The following is a 23,843-nucleotide window of genomic DNA, read 5'->3' as shown; positions in this document are numbered from 1 at the left end:
TTGGATTAAAAATGTGGATAATTAATTGTCCTAATTGCTATGAAAACACTTAATTATCATAATGACATATTTTTACCACAGATTATTAACTTAACCTAACCTAACACAGTTCCTCTGCTGAAGTTAAAAGCCACTACTTTATGAGACGACTGGGCAAGCAATAAGAAAAGTAAGAAATTTTATCCTTAAAAAAAATAGTAATAATGATAAGCCCATTGAAATATACTCCACACAGAGTATACTTTGAGCTTCGATATCATTCAGGTTTGTGGGAAAAATCAAAATAAAATATATTTAATCTTTATTCATCCATGATATTGGTTTCAAAATCAATTTAAAAAACAACACACACACACGCACACACACGCACACACACGCATACACACACACACACACACACACACACACACACACACACACACACACACACACACACACACACACCTGTGAGGGAACTAGTACTCCACGTGATGCCCCTCATAACGCCACCTGTGAGGGAGTTACTACACTACGTGTCTGCTGTTCAACACCTCAGCTCACGTGATCTACGTGTGTAAACATTAATCTGTATGTTCACTGTATGTTCCTTCACCTTCCTCTAATGAAGGCTTTTGTTAAACCACCAATGTATGTAATAAGTCATTTATGTCCAATGTATACTTTCAGCCTTCGGGCTGCAAACTTTTTCAATAAACCGTTTATTATTATTATTATTAATATTTACACACACATACACACACACACACACACACACACACACACACACACACACACACACACACAACCACAGTAATTAAAACAGTAAAACAAAAACTGATCAAGTGCATTAACCTGTAATATCGAACAATCAGAATGTGAGGTAAAAAGGCCAGGTATGATCCCGTTCATATTAGCAATAATTACAACACCTGTCTGGTACAATATCATTAAAATGTATTATAAAGAGATTTACCGCCGCTCAGTTTATATTAGGGATCACTTTTTTATACAACACCCGTTTGTTTGTTTACATAAAAGTGTTGTTATATGTTACCTGCACAAAGCTATATTAGAGGGAGTCAATTACACCTGTGGATATTGTATTATGGTTGATGAATACCTGTAATACTGTAGTAAGAGTAGTCAGACAGACAGACAGACAGATACTTTTGTCCTGGGTCAAGATCATCAAGACTCAGGTTGTAACATGCACTCCGCAGACTGCACCTGCTGACATTACAACATAATGCAACATTTGGCACTATGATGCATTAAGCTGACTTAGTGGAAGGGAGGGAGGGAGGGTAGGAGGCGTGACTTAGGTCGATGGATGTGGGGGAGAGGAGAGGAGGGAAGAAGGCAAGAAGAGGAGAGGAGAAAGAATCGTAAGAGGAAAGGACAGGAGGGAGAATATTTTATTTACTCCCATGCTGTAAGAATGCCCTCCTTTTATCCTTCCTTCCCTTCCCATCCTTTCGTCTTTCCCATCCTCAACGTTCCTTCACTCTTCCTTCCTTCTCTTTCTCTTCATTACGACACCCTTCTCTCCCTCCCTCCCCCCCACCCCACACCTTCAGATTATTCTCGCCTGCCTGGAGGGAGTAGCGTAGATCATATGACTAGGATTTAACGTGACGTTCACAAGTATCCAGGTGATGTGTGGCACTGAGGGAGACGAAGCACTCTGGCCACTCTGTCAGGTGTGTGTAGGAGTCATTGTGTGGCACTGAGGGAGACGAGGCACTCTGGCCACTCTGTCAGGTGTGTGTAGGAGTCATTGTGTGGCACTGAGGGAGACGAGGCACTCTGGCCCCTCTGTCAGGTGTGTGTAGGAGTCATTGTGTGGCGCTGAGGTCTCTCTGTCAGGTGTGTGGAGGGGCTGTGTGGCACTGAGGGAGACGAGGCACTCTGGCCCCTCTGTCAGGTGTGTGTAGGAGTCATTGTGTGGCACTGAGGGAGACGAGGCACTCTGGCCCCTCTGTCAGGTGTGTGTAGGAGTCATTGTGTGGCACTGAGGGAGACGAGGCACTTGGCCCCTCTGTCAGGTGTGTGTAGGAGTCATTGTGTGGCACTGAGAGAGACGAGGCACTCTGGTCTCTCTGTCAGGTGTGTGTAGGAGTCATTGTGTGGCACTGAGAGAGACGAGGCACTCTGGTCTCTCTGTCAGGTGTGTGTAGGAGTCATTGTGTGGCGCTGAGGGAGACGAGGCACTCTGGCCCCTCTGTCAGGTGTGTGTAGGAGTCATTGTGTGGCACTGAGGGAGACGAGGCACTCTGGTCTCTCTGTCAGGTGTGTGTAGGAGTCATTGCCGTGTTAATAATGAGAACAATTGATAGATGACCCTCGTTACTCTCATCTGCCACACACCTTGATGGATGACGAGGGATGAAGTGGTCGGAGGTGTGAGTGTTGGTCCTCGTCTGTCACTGTGAAGACCGACGGCTTGATAGATCATGTTTGTTAATGTGACTAATACTGTGTTGTATGAGGTACTTACACACACACACACACACATACACACATACACACACACACACACACACACACACACACACACACACACATACACACACACACACACACACACACATACACACACACACACACACACACACACACACACACACACACACATACACACACATACACACACACACACACACACACACACACACACACACACACACACACACACACACACACACACACATACACACACACACACACACACACACACACACACACACACACACACACACACACACACACACACACACACACACACACACACACACACACACACACACACACACACACACACACACACACACACACACACACACACACACACACACACACACACACACACATACACTACTCTGTGCCATTTAACGCTGTAGAAGATTACTCTTACACTTTGTCAACGAAACATACTTTTTTCTGTCTGTCATAACTCTATTAATTTTAAAACTACCATTTGTCAGGTCTTAGTGTGTGTGTGTGTGTGTGTGTGTGTGTGTGTGTGTGTGTGTAAACAACCATGCATCTAATCTCTACTTCCTTATCTAATAAGCATCAAAAGACCATAAATCACTCACAAACAACACCGATTACATTACCCTCTCTCCTTAACTCTCGACAGGTGACAGGTGACAGGTGACAGGCACAATCCAATTAGTGTGAACAGGTGGTAAATTAAGAGGATTATTTTGTCTTAAAGTTGTTCAGGTTTTGCAGGATAGATGACGCTTTCATTAGATAGAGAGCTGGTAGTTATTGTGAAGGTGAGGACCCCCAAGTTAAATGGGTCCTTGCAACATTGATGATCTGTTGGACGAGATGTAATGGATAAAATTGGTTGGTGACTTAAATAAATTAGGGTAGTGGAGGAGTGAAAGAGGAGGGGCGGCGGAAGGGAGAAGAACTCAGACGGAAGGGGGGAGAAAGAAAGAAAGGGGAGAACCTGGTAATGAATGAAACAAAACACACACTCACACCCCTCCCCACACCTACACACACACACACACACACTCACACCCCTCCCCACACCTACACACACACACAGAACCAAAACACATTTACCCCACACGACAAAAAACCTAACCAAACATAACCTTTACCACTCTTTGGCCAAACTCGAACGCGTTATGAGTTTTAGTATCTGAGAGGGACGACAACAAGAACGATCAGAACACAACACGAGGGAGAAGTTGAGCCATCAGTGGTAGTGAAGTTGTCTTGGGATGGTCGTGGCAGCCTGGGCGAAATGGTAGCCGGAATAGTTGTGGAGGTCGTAGGTTAGATTGGTAGAGACGACTCCTTCTTGAATCACACTCCCAGGTCGTCTGAACCACTACTTGACCCCTTCAACTACTACTATTACTACTACTGATTCTGTCTGTCTCTTTGAACGACTACGACTACCCTACCTTCATCGACGACTCTTGCCCCTTTGAACGACTCCTGATCCCTTGAACGATTAAATTATGTTAAGTTAGGTCTGGTTAATTTAGGTTAAATTAGGTTAGAATATATAGAGAATCATGAACATAATATCTAAATTTTAATAACTTAAACTTTTAAATTACAGGTACACATCTCCCACGACTTTTAATATACACACAACTAATATTTACACGAAAATCCAATATTATGTTTTTACAGTCGTCGGTGTATTCTGAGTTCGAGTTTGTTGGTACGAGTATGCTGAGTACAGTATATACTTGTTTTATTATTTACAGGTTAAAAAAAGGAAATTGCATGAACAAATCAACAGTGTCCATTATTAAGAGGGAGATGGTGTTGACCAAGTGATTTATTTAGGGGTTGGGTTTATTACTAGATGGAGGAGAACAGTGACGAAAACTCAACCCTTATTGATGATGAGTGGAATCACCTGAACATTAGGCACCCAAGCTTGGTTAAGTTAGGTTAGGAGAGTTACTATACAATTCCTCCTACATCACCTCACTACGAGTCAACAAAAGCCACTCTGTAGTCTTGTAGTTTACGTATGAATGAATAAACTAAACAAATACAATATTCGTCAATATCACGTCTGGCAGGTTAAGAAGCTATACATATTATAATAACATCTGTCTTGGCTGGTAGGACTGAAGCAACAACAGCGAGTAAATCGATGTACTGTACACTGGACCGATCTGATCCCTGCATAAATAATGAACGTAATCTGGTGGTATGGTTCTCCCTTTGTCTACACACACACACACACACACACACACACACACACACACACACACACACACACACACACACACTGTCTCTCTCTATATGTGTCTCTCTCTCTCACACTCACACGTTCCCTCTCTCACACACGTTCTCTCTGCCTGTCTCTCTCTCTCTCTCCCCCATGTCAACAGAGTCAGCGGCTGGCACCAATAATGGCCCAACATAATGCAGTTACACACTTCTGTCTATTTCCTGCGCTGCAAGTTGATTACTGTCATTTTAATTGGCCAGATTATTGAGGCGAGAATTATTGTTCCATTCTCGTGTTTTACTGTAAATTGAGGATAAATTCACCATGCAAGTGTTATTTCTCTTTAATATATGTAAGCTGGTAATTGGACTGAATTATTATGTATGTTTGTATGTGGTGGGGATATAGGTATAGTGTAAATGATTTTTGTCTGTTTGTTTGTTTGTACTGTATGTGTCTCTGTATGTTTATGTAATTATCCATCAGAATATATGTTGTTTTACCTAATTGTTTTTATTTAATTAAACCTCGTCATAATATCTGCCTAAACTAATTATTTTTCTGATCCTTAATTATTCTCCATCACAACACCTGTCCTTACACAATTAATCCCCGCCATAATTCCTGTCTAACCTAATTAATTCCTCGTTCCTTAATTATTCCCCGCTACAACACCTGTCCTTACACAATTAATCCCCGTCACCACACCTGTCTAGTATGCTCACCTAACAGCTGTTCTCGTCCCTTACAGATGTTGGGGTCAGCCTGGGGTGGAACTGGGAGATGTGGTGGACCTACGACGGTATCTCAGGTGAGCTCACCTGCCTTTACCTGGAATTGTTATGGATAGAAAATACGATTAAATTTGTTGTCTTAGGTATACGATTAATTATGTTATAGGCATACGATTAATTATGCTATAGGCATACGATTAATTATGTTATAGGCATACGATTAATTATGTTATAGGCATACGATTAATTATATTGTTATAAGCATACGATTAATTATGTTATAGGCATACGATTAATTATGTTATAGGCATACGATTAATTATGTTATAGGCATACGATTAATTATATTGTTATAAGCATACGATTAGACGTGTTGCTATAGGAATATTTCGTTTATTTTCAGCTGAAAATTTGGGAAAATTAAGGAAAATGTGGGATTTTTTCTTCTATTTTACTGATTATGACAAACGCTTACTCACCCAGACCACCCATCCTCATCTCCATCCCTCTCCCGCTCTCTCTCCCTCCTTCCCTCACCACCACACACCATCAACAAACACCATCACCAACAAACACCACCATCAACAAACACCACTACCAACAAACACCATCACCAACAAACACCACTACCAACAAACACCATCACCAACAAACACTACTACCGGCAAACACCACTACCAACAAACACCATCACCAACAAACACCACTACCAACAAACACCATCACCAACAAACACTACTACCAGCAAACACCACTACCAACAAACACCACCACCAACAAACACCATCACCAACAAACACTACTACCAACAGACACCACCTCCTTCCCTGCCTCCCTCCCTCCCCCATCACCAACACACACCAACCTTCCGTCCCTCCCCCCTTCCTCCAACACTCCCACCACCGGTCTACACAACAATCACTATTTCCCTCATTTTTCGTGAAGGGTGAAACTCAAATTTGCTTCACTCCCAAAAATGACAAGTTTCGCCGTTAACGTTCGTACCATTTGGTTGTTTTTCTTTCATATTTGTGTCTTTTTGGTAAAGTTATTGTCTAGTGTTTTGTCTCTAAGATTCAATGATAATATGGAAAAAGTTCATGAGAGATATTATTATTATTATTATTATTATTATTATTATTATTATTATTATTATTATTATTTTTATTATTATTTGTAGTAGTAGTAGTAATAGTATGAATATTATAATAGTTCTTTATCTTATTTATTATGTAAACATTTTCAACAAACCGTTAATCACTTTAATTCATTACTGCAACATAAACGACAAGACAGGTGCGTTCTAACACCTGTCTTGTTAAGTCAAGGAAAAAACTTGACTTACGATCCTCTGGGAATTCTGACCCAAGTTGGCCACAGTTCTTGAGTCTGGCATGAACACAGGTGCCATGAGGTGAGGGGGGTAGAGGGGGAAGGGGAGAGGAAGGGGAGAGGGAGGGGGGAGGGAGGCTGGGAGGAGGGGGGGACAGAGAGAGGGGTAAAAAATAGCATGAATTGTTATGGTGATGACAAACGAGCCGTGACCTCTGAACCTTAAGTCATGAAGGAGGGAAAGTTTGAGAGCCAAGTGTTGTGAAGTGTTGGGAGTAAAGTGAGTTAATCTGAAGGTTAGAGTGTGAGCTGTGAGTCAAGTGTGAGGTGACTTTCTGAGTGGGTGTGTGTGGGTGTATGTTTATGTGCTTTTGTGTACGTGTTTGTGTGAGAGAAAGAAAGTAAAGGGAGAGAGGCAGGTAATGAAGGACAAAAGAAGAGAGAGAGAGAGAGAGAGAGAGCAACAGATGATAAATACTTAAGCCTTACGCCCCACAGTAATTACCATCAACACAGGCTGACTGCAGAAGTTGAATGGCTCTTTGCAATCCCCACTGGCCCTTTTATAACCGGTAAATAGCCAATCATTCCCAGTTTCTCTATTTTTACAGTTAAATGTCCTAGAACTCTTTTTTGGGGGTAGAGTAGGGTGAACCCATGGGGAAGGTGAGGTAGGGGGGGGGTGAGGGGGGTAGAGAGGACACAAAGGGGAAGGTGAGGTGTGTGAGGGGGTAGAGAGTGGACACAAAGGGAAGGTGAGGTAGGGGGAGGTGAGGGGGGTAGAGAGGACACAAAGGGGAAGGCAAGGTAGGGGGGGGAGGAGGGTAGAGAGGACACAAAGGGGAAGGTAAGGTAGGGGGGGGGGTAGGAGGGCAGAGAGGACACAAAGGGGAAGTGCAGGTGTAGGGGGGGTGAGGAGGTAGAGAGCACACAAAGGAAGGTGGAGGTAGGGGGTGAGGGGGGGTAGAGAGGACACAAAGGGAAGGTGGAGGTAGGGGGGGGGGTGAGGGGGTAGAGAGGACAAAGGAAGGCAGGAGAGGGGGGGGAGGAGGTAGAGAGGACACAAAGGGAAGGTGAGGTGGGGGGTGGAGGGGTAGAGGACACAAAGGTGAAGGTGAGGTAGAGAGGGACCCGTAAGACGGGGGGGTGAGGAGGAGAATCCGTATATCATATTCTAAAAAAATTGGTTCATAAGAGGAAAGTTTTTGATATGGGGAAAGTTCTATTTATTTGAAAGAAAGTATGACAGAGAGAGAAATAAAGAGGGGGAGAAAGAGAGATGGTATAAAAAGGTAAAGGGAGACAGAAAGACAGAAGGATTGAGACAGAAACAGACAGAGAAAATAGGAGAGAAAGAGAGAAACGAAAAGAGAAAGGGAGAGAGACAGACAGAAACAGAGACAACGAGAGAGACAGAGAGAGACAAAGAGAGAGTGAGACGAAGATACACATAAAATCCTTTGGTGTGACTTCATCAGTGTGGTGAATATGGATGTCTCTGAGTGTGGGGGAGAGAGAGAGAGAGAGAGAGAGAGAGAGAACAGCAGCAACAGCAGGAGGAGTTTGGCTGTATTGATGTAGTCAGCTGTGTGTGTGGGGAGAGAGAGAGAGAGAGAGATAGAAGAAAGGAAACTGAGGAAAGGGGAGGAAGAGAGAGAGGGAGGAGAGAACAGCAGGAGGTGGAGGAACAGCAGAAGGAGTTTGGCTGTGTTGAGGTAGTCAGCTGTGAAACCTATTCTAAATACATGCTGGCTGGCAGTACAGTACCGTCTGGCTGACTCATGCTAAGGGAGGCCTCACACACACACACACACACACACACACACATACACACACACACACACACACACACACACACACACCTCCTCCCTCTTCCTGTGTTCCATAATTCGAGTCTTTTAAGAAATGAAATCGTTCCCCGACTTCGGTTCTAAGATTATTGCGAGAAAAGATAAAAATACTAGAAAAATAAAAAGAGAGAATATGACAAAATACAACAGAAATATTGGAATGAGTTTAGCTGTGAAAAGTAAGCCTAAATCTGCCTTGTAAATAATGCTTCCTGGACGCTGTAATCCACTCAACACTCAGGTCCTAGAATTTGGGGAATTTCTAAAAATAAATAAATAAATAAATATATAAATAAATATATATATATATATATATATATATATATATATATATATATATATATATATATATATATATATATATATATATATATATATATATATATATAAACTTATCATGTCGAATTTTGTTTCAAAGGATTTTTTTTTGGTAGAGGGAACATGAATATTATCGTGAAATTTATTAGAAAAGATTTTATTTTTTGTCAAAGGGTTTTATTTTTTTAATAAATGAAAAAGATAAAATAATAATTTTTTTATTGTGTTTCCTTTGTGATATTTATTCGAAATTACTTCTTGAGTGACGCGTATTGATAATGTGGGATTAATCCTGACTACTACTGTGATGCGTTGAGAGAGAGAGGGAGGGAGAGAGAGAGAGAGAGAGAGAGAGAGAGAGAGAGAATAGGAATGATTGTCGTGTAAAATTTATTCGAAAAGTGATTCTCAGTAACGCTCGCTAACGAAAGTGAACGACTCTCTCTGACTCAACGGGAGTGAACGAGACTCTCACTTCTCTTACTGAGCGAAAGAAAATGAATTTCTCATTTCTCTCATTGAACGTAAAAGAACGAATCTCTCACTTCTCTCACTGAACGAAAGTAAACGACACTCTCTCCCTCCCCACACTTCTGAAATATCAATGAAACTAAATAGAATAAATCCTAATTTGTATTTGAAAAAAACATTACTGCACAAAGAAACAAAACAATAAATAAATAGTAGTTATTGACTACTTGAGTAACACCTGCTGAAGTAATAACTCGAGTACCATACATTACAAGAGGCGAGGTAAGACAGGTAAGTCCCTCGCCGTCTCTCAGGTCGGAATTTGAGATTATCAAGAAATGAAACAGTTTCGTATTTTGGTTCTGAAATGGAGAGAATATTACGACAGTTGGAATGATTCAATATTTCTTTTTACAAGAGATTTTAGGAGTACAGGGAATATTTTTAGGTGAAAGAAATAACTTGGAATTATAAAAGGGAACATTCATTTCCCGAGCTTAAAATTAAATAAAATGGTATTTAACTTAGCTGTAATATTCGAGTATTAAAAAGGGAATAATCTTGATTAAAAACAGAAACATTGAAACGCCTTGAATGATAAAAGGGGGAATTATCACAACGTTGCCACATTTCACAAAACGCGCCAGCTACTGTACCAGGTGTAGTGCAGCTGACTGAACATAACCACCACGTCTGTCCACCACTCCTGGTCTCTGTCACAAACGCAATTAGGAAAACATCTTCTCTCGGTAAAATTATTCGCCAATGTGCAGTGTTTGAGCCCAGTTGTTTACCCAGCCAACTGCCTCTGCAACAAACATGAAAGTCTGCTCTAACGAATCTTGGTTGTAAACAAGAATATAATTGGAAAGATATAAGCGTCAGGCTGGATCAAAAGATAGTGTTTGGGCTACGGCTTTACCTGTTAAGAGAGACAGACAGACAGACAGACAGACGGGGAAATAATCTAGATATATCATATATTTATGTGTGAGTGTGTATACCTTGCAGTCTTCCTGTATACCAAGTCGGTATACACGCCAGCGAAAATGCACACAGCTTTAAAAAGTGTGGCATTCATTCGTATACAAAGCAAATATAAAAAAGCATTAGTAATGTTTGAGTGCAATTTATACGCGTGCAGATAAAACACAAAAGTATAAATGTTTTTCGAAGGGAATTTATTCATCTACCAAGAACAAACAAACGAGCTTAAGTATATTTTTGAAGATGAAATCGTCAAGAAATGTAATAATTCCATATGAAGGAAAATTGTATTAATGCACTAAGAATTTATTCCCTTAAGCATCAAAAAGACAAAAAATAGTGTCTTTTGAGTAGAATTTATCCACATGTAAAAAAAATACCCCCCCCCCCCAAAAAAAAAACCCCAAATAATTTCCTCTTTTTCTGCGGATTTTGTTCGCGAGAAGTCAGAATAACTGTATCGGTGAACCCAGGATACTGAACAGGTAAACGATATGGTCTTGTATAGTCCAATTGGTATATACAGAGGTATCTGAGACTATTAAACGAGAGTATTAGTATTGAGTATTAGTAACGAGTATTAGTATTGAGTATTAGTAGCGAGTATTACTAACGAGTATTAGTATTGAGTGTTAGTAACGAGTATTAGTATTGAGTATTAGTAACGAGTATTAGTATTGAGTGTTAGTAACGAGTATTAGTATTGAGTGTTAGTAACGAGTATTAGTATTGAGTATTAGTAGCGATTATTACTAACGAGTATTAGTATTGAGTGTTAGTAACGAGTATTAGTATTGAGTATTAGTAACGAGTATTAGTATTGAGTGTTAGTAACGAGTATTAGTATTGAGTATTAGTAACGAGTATTAGTATTGAGTATTAGTAACGAGTATTAGTATTGAGTATTAGTAACGAGTATTAGTATTGAGTGTTAGTAACGAGTATTAGTATTGAGTATTAGTAACGAGTATTAGTATTGAGTGTTAGTAACGAGTATTAGTAGCGAGTATCAGTATTGAGTATTAGTAACGAGTATTAGTATTGAGTGTTAGTAACGAGTATTAGTATTGAGTATTAGTAACGAGTATTAGTATTGAGTATTAGTAACGAGTATTAGTATTGAGTATTAGTAACGAGTATTAGTATTGAGTATTAGTAACGATTATTAGTATTGAGTATTAGTAACGAGTATTAGTATTGAGTGTTAGTAACGAGTATTAGTATTGAGTATTAGTAACGAGTATTAGTAACGAGTATAAGTATTGAGTGTTAGTAACGAGTATTAGTATTGAGTATTAGTAACGAGTATTAGTATTGAGTGTTAGTAACGAGTATTAGTATTGAGTATTAGTAACGAGTGTTAGTAGCTAGTATCAGTATTGAGTATTAGTAACGAGTATTAGTGTTGAGTATTAGTAGCGAGTATTAGTAACGAGTATTAGTATTGAGTATTAGTAACGAGTATCAGTATTGAGTATTAGTAACGAGTATTAGTAGCGAGTATTAGTAGCGAGTATTAATAGCAAGTATTAGTATTGAGTATTAGTAACGAGAACTAGGTTAGGTTAGGTTAGGTTAATACAAGTCAGGTTAGATTAATTTAAGTCAGGTTAAGGTCGCCGGAAAACACCATTACAAATTCTTACCTTCATTACTACTGTACCTGATGTGTTAGACCCTGTTAAATTAAACACCTTTACCTGGTACCTTTAATTACACCTTAAAACTCATACTAGGTCAAAGGTCACGCCTCGTATAATGACTCTTTAATGATAATGACCCATTGTGAACGGCGCCATTATACTACTTGTCACTCTTAATGGCTTTCTCTGCCTGTGTGTTTGTTTGTGTGTTTGTTTATCGTTGTTGCTTTCTTTGTTATTTTGCTTGTTAATTTTACCTTTGTTTATATAATTTTCATTGTGTTTTATTTTTTCGAACAAAATTATGATTTTAACGGTATACACAATCATTTATGAGAGATTGGGACGGATTATGGTAATTATCGAACCGTCCGTTGAAGATTGGGATGGAGTGTAGCAAAACCCATCAAAATAGTGATATTAATAAACTCGTAACCCCACCCAAGACAAACCCAATCTGCCCCTTGTTTGTTAGTTACAAGATACAATTTATCCAGCATGAAAATTATGATGGATAATCGTAGTAGAATATCCAGTCGTTCAGGCAAAAAAAAAATAAATAAATAAAAAAAAAATAAAAGCTGTGACATTCAGAGGTGGAATTCCATTTGCATCTACAAAGAGAAATATCCCGACGGTTGAATTTGGTACATGCCAAAAAAAGAGGGGGGTAGGGGTAGGGGGTGAGGAAGGAGGGAGGAGGGTTGGAGTAGGGATGGTGGTAGGGTAAGAAGGGTGGGGGGGTGGTATATGATAGAACCGGTTTGGACTTTCCGTCGTCTAGTGTCGCTGCTGTTAAACGTAAACAGTTGCTTTACTGGGATGTGTTTGCCTGTGCAGTCTAGCTAACAGTGGGGGGGTGAGGTGTATGGGAGGTAAGCAGGGGGAGGGAGATGAAGGTGATGTGCAGAGTTAGAGAGGGAGGGAGAAAGGGAGTTAGGGAGGAGAGACAGAGGGAGGGAAGGAGGGAGGGACGGGAGGAGACTAGGATAGGAAGGATCGAAGGGAGAGAAGGAGGGAGAAGGTAGGAAGGGAAGGAATTAAGGACATAATAAAGAAGGGAAAGAAAGACAGAGAAACACACACACACACACACACACACACACACACACACACACACACACACACACGTTTCATAAAACAGCTTTGTGTGAACTTTCACCCTGGACATGACCTTTCGACTCTTTGAGACGCATTCTTGTATTAAAGTCTAGATTATAAAATTGTTGATACATCGAATTAATTCCTGTCGTCTATTTAACTTTTAAAATTTTACGCAATTGTGATTCTGATCCTTGCTGAAATAAATATGATTTTCTGTATGTTACTGTAATAATTATTTTGATTTTTATAACAATACGTATCTTATTTTTGTATTATATTGCGATTTCTTAAAAAAATGTCTTATTGCAATATTAATCTTATTTTTTTTATTCCTTATATCAATATTTTTTATTTAGTTCTTTATTGCAATATTTTTCGTATTTTTTGTTCCCAATATTTCTCATCTTTCGCAATACAAGTAAAGAATTTTGATTAATGTTTCGTGTTGCTGATGACTAATTAAATCTGTCGAGCTTATTGATGTGTCGAGTCGTTTTTTCTGATGATTATGAAATCTGGGTCTCCCGCTAAAAACAAAAAACAAAAGTATTTTTAATGTTGGTGAAATCTGCCGCTCTTATTAACAATTGTGAAATCTGGTTTTCTCACCACAACCAACAAAATCTCCCGTTCATATTAAAACTTGTGAAATCTGCCGCTACCCCTGATACACACTAAATCTGCCGTTCTTATTAACTCGGGAGAAATCTGTAGTAAGTATTGACGGCGGGAGGGAAGGACGGGAGGCAGAAGTGTGTGTGTGTGTGTGTGTGTGTGTGTGTGTCAATGGTTGTAGGTTATTAAGGTGTTGTGGTCGACATCCGCTAATCTCCCTTAACCTCGGCTACCGTAATCACCTGTAATGCTCTCAGGCTTCACGCTAACCCGGGCTAAGTGTATCTCACTATACTTATACCATGGCTATATTAATCTATGTCTGGCTATATATATCCAGCTATAAGTTTCTATATATCAAAAACTTCATTTATATCTCAAAATGTCTAGCTAAATATATCTGTATCTATATTGTGTCTATGTGATGCCGTATTAGCACAGGTTTATATGGACGAGATACTATATTAACACAGGTTTATATAGAAGTGATAGTATATTATACTATTCCTACAACTAACCACATTACCACAAGGTCTAATTCGAGGTTATATGTAACTCAACAATCATAAAGTTTCGAAAAGTTTCTTGAGGATTTTAAACGATTCGAACCACTGAACCTCGGAACTTCAGAGGCGGTGGTTCAAGACGGTGCAAAAACCCAAATAATCTCAAACTCAATTTTAAGTTAAGAAAGTCTTCATAAACCCCGCGGAGTATCTATGCAATATCTGCCTTATTACAAATTCTAGTATAGTAAGTTTGCTATTAAGGTCTCTGAAGCAATGCTTTTGAAGCTTAACTCTGAGATCACCGCAGGAGAGGGGGGAGTGGGGGGTTTGGAGGGTAAGGGAGGGGTGGAGAGTGGGGTTATGGGAGGAGTCGAGAGGGAGGGAGGGATGGGAGGAGGCAGGGAGGACTTGGGGTGGGGGAGGGCAGGAGGACAGGGTAGAGGCAGGGAAGGACAGGGTGGGGGGGGAGGACAGGGAGTAGGAGGACAGGGTAGAGGAGGGCAGGGAAGGACAGGGTAGAGGAGGGCAGGGGAGGGGAGAAGAATGGAGGGAGTGAGAGTTTCGGAGGGAGGGAGGGGGGGGGAGACGGACGGAGGGATGGAGGGAGGGACTAAATAATTTGGGGTCTGGACAAGCAGCGGAAGATATATTTCAAGAATAAATACAAAACAGCTAAATAAATCAATAATAAAAAATCATAGAAGAAATAAAGAAATAAAGATAAAACTCTAATGGTCTGGTCTATAAACCATTAAACCCATTTGTTATACCTATAGACCATAAACCACTCGAGGGTCAGAGAAACCAGCCAATCAGAGTGAAGAAGATCCATCAGCTGATTGAATGAGCCCCTGATAGGTTTAGATAAGTTGTGACGTCATGTTGACCTTTGACCTAGGGTTTTTCTTTATTTCTCTTTTTTATCTCCTTGTCTCTGTTAGTCTCTATTATCCCTCTTTTTTTCTTTCTTTCTATCTATTTTCTCTGTCTGTCTGTCTGTCTGTCTGTCTGTCTGTCTGTCTGTCTGTCTGTCTGTCTCTCCCCCTCTCTCACTCTCTCTCACCTCTCGCCTACCTCCCCCCTCTCTCACTCTCTCTGCTCTCCTCTCCCCTCTCTCACTCTCTCTCACCTCTCGCCTACCTCCCCCCCCTCTCTCTTCCTCTCTACACCCATAAACCCAAACTCTCCTTCAACACACTGGCTGTCATTCACTACACAGCCTACACCTTCTTATCTAAATACACTTCATACACTCGAGGCCATTCATTACTCACTGAATGGGGGAGTGAATGGTTCGCCAGCACACAATAAGGCTCCTCTGCTGTCTCTACGGTATTTGCACTGGCCAGGAAAATTACACTTTATTGTATGACTTAAGACCAGAGGCGATATACTCGTTGTATTGGACCTTTAGTATGAGTTAATGTCTATATTTTGTTTATTGTAGTATGAAGGTCACACTCTTGTTTAGGTTTGTATGTACAAGTGTAGTTTATTTATTATGAGTTAAGATAAATATTTAGTGAGGAAATTATATATTTTGTAATTTGTAGAATTACATTTAATTTGCATATTAGTGTGTTATTAACGCTTAATTATGATTACTTTTTAATTACTGGTGAATAATACCTTCTATATTATTACATGAACATGATTAATTGTAAATATTATTTATGTTTAAAAAAACATTTATCTTTTATTGTTGGATGATAGTTTAGTCTAAATTAATTCTGTATATATAAGAGAAATTGATGTAAAAGGAGTGGAGGAGGGGGGGCGAAGGAGGGGGGGGAAGAGAGGGAAGGAGAGGAGAGAGGGAGGGGGTAGCTGTAGAGTGGGTAGGGGGTAGGGATTGGCATAGGGGTGAAGGGGAGTCTAATTATTTCAAGATTACGGCAACTGTCACTAAAAATATTCTCGTTACAAACTACAGCCATATTATGTAATACTTATACATAGTAATTATCATCGTTCTCTTTGCGCCATTTTAATATTTATATTTATATTATTAAATATTTCTGACAAAAAAAATTTCGTCAGGGAAACTCTGTTTAACCTTTAATTTTTTGGTATATTAAATAAAAGATATCCTTTTAATTTACTATAGGAGTAAAAGTCATTTAAATTGTAAAACTTTCTAATTCGAAAGTAAAATTTTATGGCGTTAATTTCAAGAAGTAAAATTGGAAGTGATTCGTAGTAAAATAAACTCGTTAGAAAAAAAAAACTCGAGCGGACATTACATATTCATGATTATTTTGATATGCTAATGACCGTGACGAGGCGGCGAGCAGGACGTGGGTGGCTGTGTTACCTAGTGCAGGAACACACAGGAACAGTACCGTGTGTTACCTAGTGCAGGAACACACAGGAACAGTAGAGTGTGTTACCTAGTGCAGGAACACACAGGAACAGTAGTGTGTTACCTAGTACAGGAACACACAGGAACAGTAGTGTGTTACCTAGTGCAGGAACACACAGGAACAGTAGTGTGTTACCTAGTGCAGGAACACACAGGAACAGTACCGTGTGTTACCTAGTGCAGGAACACACAGGAACAGTAGTGTGTTACCTAGTGCAGGAACACACAGGAACAGTAGTGTGTTACTTAGTACAGGAACACACAGGAACAGTAGAGTGTGTTACCTAGTGCAGGAACACTCAAGAACAGTAGAGTGTGTTACCTAGTACAGGAACACAGGAACAGTACCGTGTGTTACCTAGTGCAGGAACACTCAAGAACAGTAGAGTGTGTTACCTAGTACAGGAACACAGGAACAGTACCGTGTGTTACCTAGTGCAGGAACACTCAAGAACAGTAGAGTGTGTTACCTAGTACAGGAACACAGGAACAGTAGAGTGTGTTACCTAGTACAAGAACACTCAAGAACAGTAGAGTGTGTTACCTAGTACAGGAACACAGGAACAGTACCGTGTGTTACCTAGTGCAGGAACACACAGGAACAGTATCATGAAAAGATGTGAAGGAAAACCATTTAATACCCATTATTAATCCCATTATGAAACAGAACGCACAAAAGGCCATCTAAATCCCATTATTAATCCCATTATTAAATAGAACTTACAAGAGGACATTTAAATCCCCTAATTAATCCCAGCATGCAATAGAACACCTAAAACGCCATTTAATCCCCCTTTGAAAAACAGAGAACGAAAGGCCATTTAAATCCCCCGCTTATTGAATACACTGGATTTATCAGACGCGGCCCAATGTACTGCTCGGGTTATTGCTTACGAATTGGAAAGTGCAAATTATGATAATGCGGGAGTTTTCTCGTTATAAAAGATTATTTGTGGGGACAGATATTGGTGGTGCGAATACTGTACCTCGGGCATTATTGTAAGTGTGTGATATAGAGAGCTTGTTGGTTACGGTTGTGTTAAGTGAGAGAGAGAGAGAGAGAGAGAGAGGAAGAAGAAAGTACTGAGTGAGTGAGTGAGTTAAAGAAAGCTCAAAGAGGGAGATAGAGAATGTGTGTGTGTGTGTGTGTGTGTGTGTGTGTGTGTGTGTGTGCTCCTTCGACTAGCTGGCACAGACAACAGACAGACACATCAGAGTGAGGTCGGTGGTTGTTGTTTAGATTAAAGAAACCCAAGAGAGAGATGAGTCGAAACACTCTCACGAAGACTGCCCTCACGAGACTCCCCTCACGAGACTGCCCCGAAGACTGCCCTCACAAGACTCAAAGACTCCGAAGAGACCCCTCACGAGACTGCCCCCTCCCACGAGACTCCCTCACTGCTCCTGAAGCACTGCTCACCCACGATTGCCCCACTCACCCGCTCACATTTTGTAGTCATCAATTGTTAAATCGTATGAGGTGAGGCAAGAGGGTGGGGAAATGGTGGTGGGGGATCGCGCTGGTGGAGGGATAGTGGTGGGGATGGTGGTGGTGGGGATAGTTGTGTGATGGGGATAGTAGTGGGGATAGTGATGGAGTAGACATGTGGGGTTAGTGGTGGTGGGGGATCCCGCTGGTGGAGAGGATAAGTGTAGTAGATAGTGGTGGGGATAGTGGTGGTGGTGGGGATAGGGGTAGGGACAGTAGGGGGTAGGGATAGTGGGGATAGGGGATAGTGGGGTGGTAGGATAGTGGGGTAGGGTAGTGGAGGGATAGTGGGGTAGGGATAGTGGGATGGGGATAGCATGGGGATATGGGATGGGTATACCCCCGGTCTAATGTTAAGGGTGGGAGGTGGTACATGACACTAAGAGGCATCTGTTCTCCTGCCGATGGTGTCATGAATTTGGTCTAATGGCGGTGAAAAAATATAGTGAAAATCCGAAAATTCAGAACTCCGAAAACCCAAAGATCCGCAAACTCGAAATTCCGAAAACCCCAAGTGCAACTAAACTGAACGTCCAATAAATCCGGATGTAGACGCCAAAACTTGGGAAAAAAATAAATTCTAGAAGATCCCAAATCCCTGAAACTCGAAAAATAAAAAAAAGTCATCGTCATCAATCGTACATGCAAAAGTCTGGGATGAGAACCGTGTTCTTCCACAACCTGAGTGACCCCCTACCCTCGCCCACATTTGCCACTCTCCCCTTCCACTTCCCCCCCTCCCTTCCCCCTTCTCCATCCTCAGGTATCCAATCTTTACCTGGCCTCACCTGATACGCCCTGATCGATAGAAATATTCGTCGGATATTGCGGTCATATTTCCCTGGTTTGCCGTTACCCTTCGGTCAAGTTGTGTGTCCCGTCTGACAGAACACGTGCTGCTGGTGGCTGGTCGTACGTCAATGATCCATTTTTTGTCGTGTGCTATTTTTTCATGCAGTGTTGGTGTATTAACTTGAAGCGGCGTAGTGCTGCTGCTGTTGGTGATAGTGTTGTCAGGTATCGTTACTTGTGTTCCAGTTTATTAGGTGTTGTGACAGTCCTGGGGTGGTTGTTGTTGTTATTGAATCTGGGCATTACTTCCCTCCCGTCTCTGTTCCACCTTTTCCTTGTGTGGCATCTATCCTTGGTTGTTTCTCTTCCAAGCGACATTACCCAGCTTGAATTCCCGTCCCATTCCAACTCATTTCCGCTCTAGTTGATTCCCATTCCATTTCAATCCATTCCTACCCGTGTCAATGGTCGCTCCCCGCAAAAGGTTCCCATTCCTGTCACTACCAATTCCCATCTCATTCCAGTCTGTTCCTGAGCTTGTTTGTTCCCAACCTACACAGATTCCGTCCCATTCCTTCCCATGGAAAAAGTTTCCCATAATCATTCCAGCTCTTGTCAATTCCTATTCCCATTCCAGAAACTTATTAATCACCCATTTTTCATTCCCTCTTCCCGTCAATTTGCATTCCTCTCTCTGTCAGTTCCCAAATCATGCCTCTTTCGATTCCCATTCCCATTTCTGGACCTGTCAGTTCACCGTTCCAGGTCATTCCTCGGTTCCTGCCTCTACCTGAATATCAGTCGATCCCCAAAACTCGCAACAGGAAAGCGATTCTAAAACTTCTGGCTAAAGTTTGTGCAGCTATACGTACGGTAGCTGGGGGGAAGGTTCTAGGTTCTGGTAAGGTCAATAGGTCGTGTCCCAGCTTACCCAGGAGTGGCTAGGGTGACCTCTGTGACCTATGGCTTTCACGGGTGAGGTCACAGAGATTTGGATGAATTTTTAACAGGATACTCTCTCTCTCTCTCTCTCTCTCTCTCTCTCTCTCTCTCTCTCTCTCTCTCTCTCTCTCTCTCTCTCTCCTTTCCCCTTTTCCCTATTGCCCTTCCCTTTTCCTCTAGCCTCTCCTCGTCTCCCTTTCTCCCTTCCTTTAGCACTAACCTAACCTAACCATCTCCCCTCTCATCCTTCTTCCCTCTTTCTCTCTCCCTATCTTCTCTACCTCTATTTATCCCCCCTTTCATCTAATCTATCTTTTTTCCTACCTCCCCTCCTTTCCTCTCTTCCTCCCCTCTCCCCTTTTTACCTCCTCTCCTACATTCCCCTCCTTCATTATTATTCTCCTCCCTCTCTTTTCATCTGTTTACTCCTTTATCTTTTATCCTCTCTTCTTCCTGCTTCCCTCACTCCCCTCCCTTTATCTTTCTCAATTTATATTTCATATTTTGGTTGGTTTACTACTCTTTCTCTTTCTCTTTCTCTCTCTCTCTCTCTCTCTGCCTTCCTATCTTTCTCTTTTTTCCTTCTCTTTCTCCAATCCCTCCTTCTCTCTGTTTCTCACCCTCCCTCCCTTTCTCTCTATCTTTTTCTCTGTTTATTCTTCTCTTTCTCCCAACCTTCTCTCTCTCCTTCTTTCTCTCATTCTCTCCCCCTCCTTCTCTCTCTCTCTCTCTCCCCTGGGCAGTATCAACAGCAGGGTGAGTAATAAGACAGAGGCAGGTGTTGATAGGCGCTTGGCTAGATGTGTAGAGATGCCTTCAGTATGACGGGCTGGGACTAATTCTCTCTCACGACTGTCTCTCTCACGGTCGTTGTGTCTCTCTCACTGTCTCTCCGCAGGGTTTTCTCTCTCTCTCTCTTGCTGTCTCTTTCTTACACTCTTTCTCTCTCTTATACTGTCTCTCTCCCACACTGTCTCTCTCCCACACTGTCTCTCTCCCACACTTTCGCTCTCTCTTATACTGTCTCTCTCCCACACTGTCTCTCTCCCACACTGTCGCTCTCTCTTATACTGTCTCTCTCCCACTCTGTCTCTCTCCCACACTGTCTCTCTCCCACACTGTCTCTCTCCCATACTGTCTCTCTCCCACACTGTCTCTCTCCCACACTGTCTCTCTCCCACACTGTCTCTCTCCAGCTCAAAATAAAAACATCTCAATCTCTCTTTTTTCATTTAATTGTTTTCATATAATTATTTTCTTTTCTCTCATAAATGTTGCTAATTTTTTTATAATCTATTTTTAAATCTTTAGGAAATATATTAATATTTACCTAACAATCTGTCTAAAGTAATTAAGTGAAGTAATTTATTAATATTTTTCGTGATTTCTTTATATGTCGTCAGTTTATCGCCTTTTATAATGTTTTAGTTCAGGTAGCTTCTGTTTTTTTTTTAATGACAAGTAAATTGCTTTCAAACTAGTTAGGCAAAGTTGTGTATATATATTGCAATTACTTTGAAACTCGTGAGTGAAGGATAGTATTTTTATATTTTTATACTCACTCTTACGTCTTATAAATAAAATCTCATTATTTTTTAGTAAATATTTTCAAAACCAGTTCATGAGTCACCATACCCCCCCATCCCCATCCCCTCTCCCCCTCCCCATCCCCCCCCTCCCATCCCCCTCCCCCATCCCCCTACACCAAACACTACTATGTTATTCAGGTTTAAAAACAAATGAAATTTTAAAATCAAACTTCTTTACTCTAGAAAAAATCGGAATCTTCCTGTGATGGAAATATAAAAGAAAGAACATTCTTCCTCTTCCTAAAAATGTAAACAATCGCATTCTTCCTACAGTGTAAACTATAAACAGTCGCAATCTTCCCTCGAAGGTGAAAAAATAAACAACACTATCAGCGACAATAAACGGAAGAAGACGGTGGTCGAGAAACAAAAGAAGGGAGTCGGGACGAATCCAATCCCATTCAATTTTATGAGGCACCATCCAGACCTCCAGAGAGTGGGACTTCCCCCTTTCCACACCCACCTTGATCCCCGCAGATCGCTCAGTTATGACCGCGTTGTATGAATCCATTGGCGCGGGGACCAACCAGCTGTGCTCTCTTTGTTATTGTCCTGGGGTATTGCCTTTTGTGTGTGTGTGTGTGTGTGTGTGTGTGTGTGTGTGTGTGTGTGTGTGTGTGTGTGTGTGTGTGTGTAATTTTTCGTGTAGTTAATCTTCTGCTAGTGTTAATTATTTCACAAATCCACTTTAGGTAAAATGATGAAAAGAACTCTCTCTCTCTCTCTCTCTCTCTCTCTCTCTCTCTCTCAAGACCACCCCACACACGAGCCGCCATCTCACCTCTCACTCTCTTCACATATCTTAGGATGAAAGGTAAATATTGACTAAGTTAAGACTCTCTCTACACCATCTAACCTGCCCCGTGTCACACCTTCAACTGCCCTGTGTCACACCTTCAACTGCCTCGTGCCACACCTTCACCTGTCCCGTATCACACCCTCACCTACCCCGTGTCACACCTTCAACTGCCTCGTGTCACACGTTCACCTGTCCCGTATCACACCCTCACCTACCCCGTGTCACACCTTCACCTGCCTCGTGTCACACCTTCACCTGTCCCGTATCACACCCTCACCTACCCCGTGTCACACCTTCACCTGCCTCGTGTCACACGTTCACCTGTCCCGTATCACACCCTCACCACCTCCACTACATCCCTCTTTCATATCCCACGCCACACCCTTCACAACACACCACAGCTAACCTAACACACACACACACACACACACACACACACACACACACACACACCAAGCTTTGTCAACCAGACCTCGGAAAACTCACCTCCTCCTTCACCTGGCTCCTAACACTCGAGCATCACCCTCCATATTCACAGTTATTATTCAAGGTGTAGTTTAAAGTCGCTCTCAGCCGCATCGTAAAAATGAGTCCCACTGATGGTATTTGGATCACTTGAATAATGAAGTTTTTATGTGTGTTTGTCAATGAAGTTTTTAATCTTGGCTTATAAGGGTTTCTGTTTTTGTTTATTTAATATGTTATTAGGTAAAGTTTTCTAAGTTATTGGGTAAAGTTTTCAACATAATTATATAAAGGTTTCTTTTTTAGAGACCAATTTGGCGGACCCTATACATATGTTCTCCACATACACACACTTATAATCTCTACACACCTACCACCTGTACACACCTGCCATCTCTACACACCTACCACCTGTACACACCTGCCATCTCTACACACCTACCGCCAGGCTTCTTCACTACACCCTCCTAGGCTATAACACGGTGAAACAGGTCTATCAACAAGCTAATTTACATTCACCATTTAATTTCCGACAGCAATTTGTGGAAATTTGCATATGCTATCATCCGCGTACAAGGGAGCAGTTTCCTCCCATATTAATGACTGGTGGTGGTGGTAGTGATGGTAGAGGTAGTGATGGTGGTGGTGTTGGTGTTGGTGTTGGTGGTGTTGGTGTTGGTGTTGGTGGTGTTGGTAGTAGTTTGTGGTGGTAGTGGTGGTGATGGTGTTGGTGGTGGTGTTGATGGTGGTGGTGGTGATGGTGGTAGTGGTGGGTGGATGGTGGTGATGGTGGTAGTGATGGTGTTGGTGGTGGTGTTGATGGTGGTCGTGGTGATGGTGGTAGTGGTGGTGATGGTGGTGGTGGTGGTGGTGGTGTTGGTGGTGGTGGTAGTAGTTTGTGGTGGTGATGATAGATAGCATTGACGTCGGTGATAGTCTTAATAGTGGTAGTTTCGGTAGTTGTAGTAGTAGCTTCGGTAGTGGCAGAAGTAGTAGTAGTAGTGGTGATGGGTTCAGAGCTCCGATCATCGTCCTCTCAGGTAAATTGCAGGTAAACTTTCTCTCTCACGCTCTCTCTATCTCTCTCTCTCCGTTTTATTCACTAATCTCTTTTCACTTTACACAATTGCCTTCTCTCTCATT

The 23,843-nt window shown here is 41.5% G+C and overlaps 1 protein-coding gene across 1 annotated transcript in view; it reads left to right on the top strand.

Annotated features, from left to right (window-relative positions):
* Window positions 1-23,843, top strand: part of LOC121876194 (carbonic anhydrase-related protein 10-like) — a 103,082-nt gene that overhangs the window by 40,894 nt on the left and 38,345 nt on the right. Inside the window, exon 2 of the mRNA XM_042381163.1 lies at window positions 5,451-5,510. Within this exon, the coding sequence (XP_042237097.1) occupies window positions 5,451-5,510 (60 nt within the window). The remainder of the gene's footprint in view (window positions 1-5,450; window positions 5,511-23,843) is intronic.

The sequence above is a fragment of the Homarus americanus genome, unplaced genomic scaffold, assembly GCF_018991925.1.
Source record: "Homarus americanus isolate GMGI-L3 unplaced genomic scaffold, GMGI_Hamer_2.0 scaffold33468, whole genome shotgun sequence".
Lineage (NCBI taxonomy): Eukaryota > Metazoa > Arthropoda > Malacostraca > Decapoda > Nephropidae > Homarus > Homarus americanus.
The sequence above is the reverse complement of the archived record's forward strand: the minus strand, read 5'-3'. Positions and strand labels throughout refer to the sequence as shown.